The 11,752-nt window shown below is 27.7% G+C and overlaps 1 protein-coding gene across 1 annotated transcript in view; it reads right to left on the reverse strand.

Annotated features, from left to right (window-relative positions):
* Positions 1 to 4,644: 4,644 nt before the first annotated feature.
* Positions 4,645 to 11,752, reverse strand: part of LOC107655732 (dehydrogenase/reductase SDR family member on chromosome X-like) — an 11,589-nt gene continuing 4,481 nt past the window's right edge. Inside the window, exon 2 of the mRNA XM_016443303.1 lies at positions 4,645 to 5,586. Coding sequence (XP_016298789.1) covers positions 5,400 to 5,586 — 187 coding nt within the window. The 3' untranslated portion in view covers positions 4,645 to 5,399. The remainder of the gene's footprint in view (positions 5,587 to 11,752) is intronic.

The raw sequence follows: 11,752 nt of genomic DNA on the forward strand, positions 1-11,752 counted from the left end.
GAATGTTATTCTAAGACCACAAAAACATTTCTTACCATGTTCTGCTAACTTTATTTTTGCCCAAAATATAACGTTATTTAAACGTTTATTTTTAATTTTCTACGAATGTTAAAATTTCCAGTTTTCTCGTCATGATTAGAACATTATTTAAAGGTTACAAAAATGTTTCTTACAGCGTTCTGCTAACTTTATTTTCGCCCAAAATATAACGTTATTTAAACGTTTATTTTTAATTTTCTACGAATGTTAAAATTTCCAGTTTTCTCGTCGTGATTAGAATGTTATTCTAAGATTACAAAAACATTTCTTACCATGTTCTGCTAACTTTATTTTCGTCCAAAATATAACGTTATTTAAACGTTTATTTTTAATATTCTACGAACGTTAAAATTTCCAGTTTTCTTGTCATGATTAGAACGTTATTTAAAGGTTACAAAAACCCTTCGTACAACGTTCTGCTAACTTTATCTTCGACCAAAATATAACGTTATTTAAACATTTATTTTTAATTTTCTACGAATGTTAAAATTTCCAGTTTTCTTGTCATGATTAGAACGTTATTTAAAGGTTACAAAAACGCTTCGTACAACGTTCTGCTAACTTTATCTTCGACCAAAATATAACGTTATTTAAATGTTTATTTTTAATATTCTACGAACGTTAAACATTTCCAGTTTTCTCGTCATGATTAGAACGTTATTTAAAGGTTACAAAAATGTTTCTTACAATGTTCTGTTATCTTTATTTTCACCCAAAATATAATGTTATTTAAAAAACGTTAAACATTTCCAGTTTTCTCGTCATGATTAGAACGTTATTTAAAGGTTACAAAAATGTTTCTTACAACGTTCTGTTATCTTTATTTTCACCCAAAATATAATGTTATTTAAACGTTTATTTTTAATATTCTACGAACGTTAAAATTTCCAGTTTTCATGTCATGATTAGAATGTTATTCTAAGACCACAAAAACATTTCTTACCATGTTCTGCTAACTTTATTTTTGCCCAAAATATAACGTTATTTAAACGTTTTTTTTTATATTTTACGAACGTTAAAATTTCCAGTTTTCTTGTCATGATTAGAACGTTATTTGAAGGTTACAAAAACGTTCCTTAAATGTTCAGTACAAATAACATCATCTCAACATTATGAGCACGTATACAAAATATTAACAAGTTATAAGAACGTTCCATAAACATTACTTTAATAACATTTTGTCCTAACATTTAAATAACATTTAAAAAAACGTTAGTGAAAGTTTTAAGAATAGCAAAGTTTGGAACATTCAACAGAGAACAGACTTAAAGAAACAGGACATGATTTTATTATTATTATTATTGCAAATGTTGATAGGGAATATTCAGACAGGATGATTGAGGCTTCACTTTTTCATCACAGAGAAAAAACTAGTGTTGGTATATTTACCAGTTATTGCATGTGAATCGGCTGAGAAAGAGGCTCATGGGTAATCATAACTTCATAACAACAAACGAATCAAAGCACATCTGTAAGAAAAACACTGAACATGTTCAGAATCACAGTGGCAACAGAAACTAGTTTATGCCATAATCATGAATATTATAATTCAGTGATGATGCATAACTCTTAAAAAACAAAATGCGCTGAATCTCATATTTGTTCGCTTTGGTAAAATATTCCAGAAAGTCACATATGGATTCATAAAATTATGCAAAAGAATATTTGATGGTTAAACACCGAACAGTTAGATTTCATACTATATGCTATTTGTTGGCAAGAAAATGGTGACAATAAAAACGACAAATTTCAATCACATAAAGTCTTTCTTCCATTCTGCCTGAACTCACATTTTAATGAGTAAATGTCAAGTTTTTGAAATGTACAGGTGAATCTCACAAAAAATATATATTAAGGACACATTTAACCTCAAACTCAAATTAAAAAAGGAACATAAAAAATAATAGAATTATTTGCGACATTAGTTTCATGACATTTCCCTCAAAACACTGATGTAATGCAAAATAAATTAAATAAAAAGTAACTTCTATTCATAAAATACTGTTTTTTTTTTAAAGACCAAATACTATCATGATTTTTAAATGCATAACAATCCAGAAGAGTGTCATGAAATTGTCACAAAGTATATATATATAAAAAAATAATAATCTTTTTTGATTATTATTATGGATTGTGAGATTCACCTGTACATTGTCACACTGTCACCTGCATTCAAAATGATACTTGCTAAAGTGCATTTCATATGCAAGATCATAAAAGCATTTAGCAAATCTCTTATTTTTTACAGTGCAAGTTTTCTTCTGAAACATGAAGATAAACCATCATCTGTGATCCTGCACGTTAAGAAACGAACGCATGTGAACACGACGCTGACATCAGAGAACAGAACATTAATAACACCTACAGTAATCAATATCACACAGCAGACCTGAATCAAAGAACAAAACCGTCATACAACACAGAAGATGCAATGTTGTTATTATTTCAGGCAGATTTATGAATGAATATTCAGAGTCAGTCATTCCAAGATTCACCTGATTTTTTTCAGTTTCTTAGATTTTCATACAAACGTTGACAGTGAGACACGAGAAACTCTTTTGGGTTTGTGTTTGAGGGACAGTCAATCATTCCTTTCAGTATAATTTTGCATTTCGCACCATTAAACGCGAGTGTGATATAATAAAAATCCTTTGGATATGTGCTTGTCATACTGAATCACACTTCTGCGTTTCAGAAATAAATGGAGCATTTGTTCAGACATCATGGATTGTTTGAGAGTGGCAATCATCATCAATAAATCCATCTCAGTCGCTCTTTTACAGTGTTATATTCATACGTTTAAATGAAATCACAGCTTTCTTTCTATACATATGAAGGTGAAATGAGCTCTTCTTTACAAGAGTTCTGAACATGAAAATATGAATGTGTTCATAAAATGATGTAGTGTATTACAGTGGCTTATAGAATGAATCGCTCAGACTCTGAATGCTGTTGAAGTCAATGTAAATCAAATGCAAATTATATTGTTTTAATGCATCGAGTTGCTGCTGTTTGAGAACCGAAAAATCGCTTTTATGAACTATACACTTGCTGGAATAATTTATCAGTGTTAATAAATGTAACTATTGATTGAACATCGGTGTATTTGATCATATTGCTGTTCATGTTGTTTTAAAAAAGCACCACAGTAAACATATACATGAAACGCTGTTTGCGAACCATTTTAACCATAACGATAGACAGCTAACAAAAGACGTTCCAACAACGTTTTGCCAACATTCCCATTAAATTATGAAAACGTTATTTCTGAGTGATTTTTAAATGTGAAAACGTCAAGATTTTTTTGCATTAAGAACGTTTCTTTTTGGTTATGTGAACGTTAGAGAAACATTCCATTCTATCATTTAGAAAACGTTATGAGAACGTTGCATGGGAACGTTCCCTTAACATTTAAAACACCCATTTTTATATTTAAGGAACGTTTTTTTTCTTCGTTTTGCGAACATTAGAGGAACATTCCGTTTATCATTTTGAAAACGTGAAAACATTACATTTAAATGTTCTCTCAATGTTTAAAACACTTAATTTTTATATTTAAATAACTTTTTTTTCTTGGTTTTGCGAACAGTAGAGAAACATTACATTGTTTCATTTTGAAAACATATGACTGTTATATTTGAATTGTTTCTAAATGTTTAAAACACATTTTTATAAAGAACGTTTCTTGGTTTTGTGAACGCTCCCTTTTATCATTTTGAAATCATTATGAAAACAATATTTCTGAATGTTATTTAAATGTCGAAAATATTATTTTTTAATGTATTCAGAATGTTTCTTAGTTATGTATGTTTTTATGTATTAAGGATGGTTCTTGGTTTTGCGAACATTAGAGGAACATTCCATTTATCATTTTGAAATCATTATGAAAACGTTATTTTTGAATGTTTTTTAAACATTGATAATATTATTTTTTAATGTATTCAGAACGTTTCTTAGTTATGCAAACGTTAGAGAAACATTCCATTCTATCATTTAGAAAACGTTATGAGAACGTTACATGGGAACGTTCCCTTAACATTTAAAACACCCATTTTTATAATATTTAAGGAACTTTTTTTCTTTCTTCGTTTTGCGAACATTAGAGAAACATTACATTGTTTCATTTTGAAAACGTTATGAGTGTTACATTTGAATAGTTTCTAAATGTTTAAAACACATTTTTATAAAGAATGTTTCTTGGTTTTGTGAACGCTCCCTTTTATCATTTTGAAATCATTATGAAAACGATATTTCTGTATGTTATTTAAACATTGATAATATTCTGTTATGAGAACGTTACATTTAAGTGTTCTCTAAAGGTTTAAAACCCATTTTTATGTTTCTTCTCGGTTATGCAAATGTTAGAGGAACGTTACATTCTATAATTTTCAAAAAACACTATGAGAATGTTACATTTAAATGTTCTCTCTTTTTTTATAGTTAAAGGACATTTTTTTTCCTTGGGTTTGCAAATGTTAGAGGAATGTTCCCTTTTATTCATTTTGAAACCGTTGTGAAAAAATTACTTCTGAATGTTTCTAAACATTCAAAACATCCAGTTTTTTTTGTTTGTTTATGCATTAAGAACATTTCTTCTTAGTTATGCGAACGTTAGAGGAACATTCCATGTTATCATTTTGAAAGCGCTATGAAAACCTTCGGTTCTTGTTACTGATGAATGTTATTGACTATGAAGTTCTGAGAACTTCCTTCAACATTATGAGAACATATATTAAAAACATTATCAGGACGTTCCATAAACATTATTTTAAGAATGTCTGTCCTGACATTTACATAACCTTTAAAGAACGTTATGGGAACGTTCTCTGTTAGCTGGAGATGCAGTTACTACCTTTTGATGGACAATTACAAAGACAGACATTATTTACTGGAAATAACGTGCACTGATGAATCATTCACAATAAGAGCATGTTTATAAGGATATGAGTCCGTCATGTTGACTTTCAAGAAGGTAAAATGAGTGTGTGTTATTGGTTAATAATGCAGAGCGGGAGCTCAAGCAAATGCAGCAGAGGTTTGTGTGAAGAGAGTAAACTTCAGCAGCACTTACAGACCAGAACTGAGCAAATCTGCGGGAGATTTCGGAGGAAAGGATCTGTTTTTTTAAACCGTCTGGAAGGTCACATGACAGAAACGCTCACAGTGTGAGAAGGACGTTCACAGTGATCCTTCATCAGCGCCAAGCCCTTCAGAAGAACCATAAATAATAGGACAGGAGCTACATGACTCTTCATAGATTTCCTCCGTCGGTCACAGTTCTCCGGTATGAGATTGTCCATCGTTTATTTGCGCTGCATCCGATCGACGTCCACCTTCACTTCCGCTGATGTTAGTCCAGTTTACGACCGTGAAGGAACTCCGTTAAACAACGAGTGAGTCCTGGAGGCCCAGCAGATCGCAGGTGTTTCTCCAGAGTCCAGCCTGAAGATCTTCATCATGAGACGCTGCTGAGGACCGGACCGCTGACCTGCACACACATAACATCCTCCAACTCCTTCCAGATCCAGAGAAACCTTCAGCTGGAGTCTGGAGATCAAACACAACACACATCTCAGTCTCATTCTGCATCAGGACTCTTTACCCCATCTGATGATCATAATAATAATAATAATAATAATGCATTAGCTCTTTATTATAATAGAATTATTATTAATAATAATAATAATAAATTATTATTTTCAAATGGGTTTAATAATAATAAATTAGCCCTTTATAATAATAATAATAATAATAATAATAATAATAATAATATATTAGCTCTTTATTATAATAGAATTATTATTAATAATAATAATAATAATAATTTATTTTCATTTTTTTTTATTATCATCATCATCATCATCACATGGATTTAATAATAATAATAATAATATAGTACCCTACTTATAATATAATAATAATAATTATATAATATTTATTATTATTATTATTATTATTATAGATTCTAGTGGGTAAATAGAGTTATCATTTGTAGCTGGTTATTATTAGTGTGAATGTTCTTTATTTTATAATTATTGTAATATTTATTACTAATGACACTGAAGGCTTGTGCAAAACCGGAAGTCAAATATCAAACGAGGTAATGGGAAATATCCGGCATCTGCTGCTTCAAACTCAGTATACATGATTAAGCTTGGGAGGATTTTAACAGGAGCACACGAACAATAAAAGCAATATTCAGTATGCATCACACAGAAGCTGCTCCTGTTAAAAATAAAGCGTGAGCTGGCCTACTTCTGACTCACACCAATCATCATCTCTTATTAAACAGACGCAAGGAACGACTAAGTATCACTTCGGCTTCGAGAAGCCAAACGGCACATGATGGTGAAGTTTCACACGCTTCACTTGAACATGCTTCAGTGACACTCATGCTTCATTATTCCACATTATTATGTACAGCACTACATGCAAGAGCATGTAGTCTGAATTTCACACATATTCATATCTGCTAAATGAACGTTCACATGCACACAGTTTTAAATGGTTAGAAATAGACGCATGTCTTACTCTTCAGAGTTTTGAACTGACAGCGTGATTCATTAGCTGTTATTTTAGTATAATTCAGATACTTTTAATTCATATTCTTAATTAATATTAATGAATATATTGTTTATATAAATATTTTTAATATTAATTAATATATATATATATTTTTTTATTAATATTTGTAATATTTTTATTAATATTTTGTATTAGTTTTTATTTTTAAATGTTCTGTTTTAATTGTAATTTTAGTTAAAGGTTTAGTACTTTTTTTTTTTGTTATGTTTTATTACAAGTTTTTTGCATTCTTTTAAATATGTCTATTTTTATTTTAGTTTTAGTTATTTTATTGCAAGTGAAGTAAATGAAAATTCGAAATGTTTCCTTGGCAAATAGCTGATTAAAAAGTATGTTTTTTTATTTTATGTTTTTATTTTATTTGTGTTATAAATTTTATTTAAAAAAATGTTATTTGTGTTTTAGTCATTTTATTTCAAGTAACAATATTTTTCATGGTTTTAGTTAAGTTTAGTTAACTAAGTATTTTTATTATTTGATTTAAATACAAAAAATAAACATTGCATTACGACTTCGCTTATTATTATTATTATTATTATACAAATAAATTTAGTGGGTGCATTTCATAAATTGGGAATTACATTTTTTTTTTAATAAAGTGGGATTATTTTTTATGATTTTTATAATTATTTTAATATTTAATGATGCTTTAAAATGTGCATAAGCATTACAGTAATGAGAATTGTAATGGGAAAACATGTAAAAGTACTTAAAGTAGAAAAAAACCCTAAACGGTCCCAAAAAATGATTATATCAAAATGCAAAATTTTATTTCCTAGAATTTTAAGGTGAAATTTGATCTCTATTTTTTATTAATCCGAGAAAAACCCATGTTACTAAAACAGTATTTTCAATAAATGTCTTATCAGATTTATTTATGTTTTTATTGTCTGCTTAAGCTTGACAGGATACAGTAAAGCTACAGTAAAGACGTCTGTAGATGTGATTGACGCTCGGAGGGCAAACGCTTCCCAAAGGTCGTTTGTTAAATGATTAATCACACAATAGAAATGCCTCTATGATGAATGAACACACAGAGATGACTGGAGAAATGAACTGGTCACATGATCTTCAGGGAACGCTCTCAGTGCGTCTCTGTTGGAACATGAAGGCGGTTCTGAGGAGCTCGACTCCCCGAGGGCTTCACGCACAAACATCCCGTTTAATTAAATCAAGAGCATGACGAGCTTTTGTTGGACCGCTGGAATCAATACACTATCTATTGATTTAGAAACTTCAGGCATCCATAATCTGATAACTCACTGCATGAATCACAGCAAACCGGTCATGATCAGTCATATTTCACATCACAATCAGTCACAAAGACAAGAAAGTACGTGTTCTTAAGGGAAAATATTTAATAAACATTATTATTATTTGTATAATGTCTGTATATATGTTTATGTTAATCTAATACTTTAAGTTTTTCATCAGGGTTATTATTAACTAAAACTAAAATAAAAAATACAAAAATTAAAAAACAATTCTCATTAAAATGTTTTAATTATAATGAAATTAAAATAAAAACAGAAAGTAAAATATAAAATAAAATCTAAAGTAAAATATCAACAAAAAACATATAAATAATAAAATGAAATATTAAAAACTTTCAAAAATTGAAAAAAATTCTCAGGTTGGAGTACTAAACTTAAAAAATGAAATTATACTGAAATTAAAATAAAAACAAAGTATAATATAAAATAAAATCTAAATTAAAATATTAACAAAAAAAACATAAATAATAAAATATTAAAAACTTACATTTATTTTATTTCTCAGGTTGGAGTACTAAACTTAAAAAATGAAATTATACTGAAATTAAAATAAAAACAGAAAGTATAACATAAAATAAAATCTAAATTAAAATATTAACAAAACACATTCTCATTACTTGAAATAAAATAAAATATTAAAAACAATTAATTTATTTTATTTCTCAGGTTGGAGTACTAAACTTAAACTAAATGAAATTATACTGAAATTATACTGAAATTAAAATAAAAACAGAAAATATAAAATAAAATCTAAATTTAAATATTAATAAAAACTATAATAGTATATTATACTAAAATAAAATAAAAATCATAAAAAAACTATCATTGAAATAAAATAAAATATTAAAAACGTAAATTTATTTTATTTCTCAGGTTGGAGTACTAAACTTAAACTAAATGAAAAAACTAAAAACTACAACTCACTAAAAACTAAATAGAAATAGGACAATAAACTAATAAAAATGACAAAAACACAACAAAATTATTACAATTTAACTAAAATTAAAATGAAAACAAAATATATATAGCTGTCAGGGTTGTTTAGATTAACTTTATTTTAACTTTAACTTTACTAGAACAACTAAAAACTAAAACTATACAGACGTATAAAAAAAACTAATAAAAATGACAAAACACAACAAATGTACTAAAATTTAAACTAATAATCTATAAAAATTAAATAATTAAATTATACTGAAATTAAAATAAAAACAGAACATATAAAATAAAATAAAATCTAAATTAAAATATTAACAAAAACTATAATACTACATTATATTAAATAAAAAAAAACATTCTCATTACTTGAAATAAAATAAAATAAATAAAAAACTTAAATTTATTTTATTTCTCAGGTTGGAGTACTAAACTTAAACCAAATAAAAAACTAAAAACTACAACTCACTAAAAACTCAATAGAAATATAAAAATGATACAATAAACACACAACAAAATTATTAAAAGTTGAATTAAAATTAAAATGAAAACAAAATATGAAACTACCTAATATTAATATGAATGTTAATCTAATATTTACAAACTATAATAATATAGTACTGACACAAAAAACACTGTTTTTCATCTAATATTTATATTTTATTATAAATATATGTTAAAGTTTTAGTAATTTTGTTGTGTTTTTGTCATTTTCATTGGTTTAAAATATGTTTTATTCATTTTTATTTTAGTACATCAAGATAAAGTAAATGAAAATAAGAAAACTAGCTGAAATAAGTTTAAGTTTTTTAAATATTTTATCTTATTTCAGTTCACATCTATTTCAAGTAACGATAATGTTTTTTGATGTTTTTGATTTTAGTTTTAATTAACTATAAAAACACTGAGATGCATATAAAGCACAGTATATTAAGTTGAAGAGATATTACATCCAGCTTCATCTGCATACATACAGTACACTCACATAAAGATATATATATATATATATATAACTTTTTTCAGCTGTTACAGAAACATTTTTACAATAAATATTCTGATTTGACCTTGAGATTAAATAGCTTCGATATTTGACCACTATTTATGATAATACTTGGTTACAATGACACGAAACGTTCTTATTTCTGCCAGGAATGCAACATCAATCAGGAGTTAATGATATTTTGAATAGAATAATGAGACAAACCTCTACATATTCAATCGTGTTCGCATCCATTTAATTTTGATCAGTGCTTCGCTACACAACATGCAAACTTTTACTCCAAAAGTGCGCACATTATGTATTCACACGATTACCATGATTTTCTGTAACGCTGCACTGAAACGATGTGAATTGTGCACGAATTTGACTTGACTTTGAACATGTCTTCAGAAGTACTTTAGTCAAATTCTAAGAAAGTATCACCAGTGTTGTTTTAGTATTAATCATATACTACTATAGTATTTAATACTATTTAATACTTTCAATATTATTTAATAATACATTTATTTTTTTTTATATTTTCTGTTTTATTTTAATTTTAGTTTAGGTAACTTTGTTATGTGCCTTTGTCGTTTTTATTAGTTATTGTTTTTATGTATGTCTAGATTTAATTTATTTTTGCAATTTTAGTAATTAAACATTATTTTTTTTTTTTTTTAGTTTTTAAGTTTTTTCATCAGGGACATTACTGTTATCTAAAACTAAAACCATTAAAAAACTTTTTTTTTTCTTTACTTGAAATAGAATAAACATTAACTGAAATTTTAGTTTTAGTAACTTTACCATGTACTTTTGTATTTTTGATTAGTTTTTGTTTTTAAATATTTCTATAGCTTTAATTTATTTTTATTTCAGTTTTAGTATTTTTAGTAGTTAAGTCAATTTATTTCATTTAATTAAAATATTTTCATTACATGAAATAAAATAAACATTAACTTAAACTATATATATAGTCTACTGTATGTATGTATGTATGTATGTATATATATATATATATATATATATATACTAAAATAACAATATTTTTCATATGATATTTTGTTTTAATTTTATTTTAGCTTTATTTCATTTAATGAAAATGATTTTTAATAGTTTTACTTTTAGTTAACAATCACAACACTGAGCATTACATGTATTACATGCATACATGTGACAATCCACAAATGCACTGTGCCAGTTTCAGTGACAAAAGAAAAACTTAAAATAAAAGTACTGATAAAAATAGTTAAATGTATGTTAAAAACTTTACTGACATCAATTTCAAGTCTATTCATATGAGTGCAGTGTCTTCACTCCAATTGGTAGTTGCCGTACCGCATCAGTGCTCATTTACATAAAGTGAAACTTTGTCATATTTCTGGTCACGCCCACATCACATGACGCTCGTGTCACCTTCAGACCAATCAGCAGCTCTCAGTGTAAATGAATGAGATCTGGTGGCAGTTTCACTGCTTTTCTGACACTCATCCGCTGAAGAGCCCTCGAGCGACTCTCACGCGTGAAACCCGGGACAATGAGGAGCGGAGGAGCGGATCACACACGAGACGAGCTTCTCATCTCACACACACAGAAGCGCTGGGAACACGACTGTAATGTCAGCCTGAGCTCTTCTACAGTCATTTATCAGACCACAGAGCAACAAACTACCTGCACTATATATAAATATAGATAGATAGATAGATGGATAGATGGATAGATGGATAGATAGATAGATAGATAGATAGATAGACAGATAGATAGATGATAGATGATAGATAGATAGATAGATAGATAGATAGATAGATAGATTGATGATAGACAGACAGACAGACAGACAGACAGATAGATAGATAGATAGATAGATAGATAGATGGATAGATGGAACGATAGACAGACAGACAGATAGATAGATGATAGATAGATAGATAGATAGATAGAT

Source organism: Sinocyclocheilus anshuiensis, unplaced genomic scaffold (assembly GCF_001515605.1).
Source record: "Sinocyclocheilus anshuiensis isolate Anshui unplaced genomic scaffold, SAMN03320099.WGS_v1.1 scaffold1357, whole genome shotgun sequence".
NCBI classification, from domain to species: Eukaryota; Metazoa; Chordata; class Actinopteri; order Cypriniformes; family Cyprinidae; genus Sinocyclocheilus; species Sinocyclocheilus anshuiensis.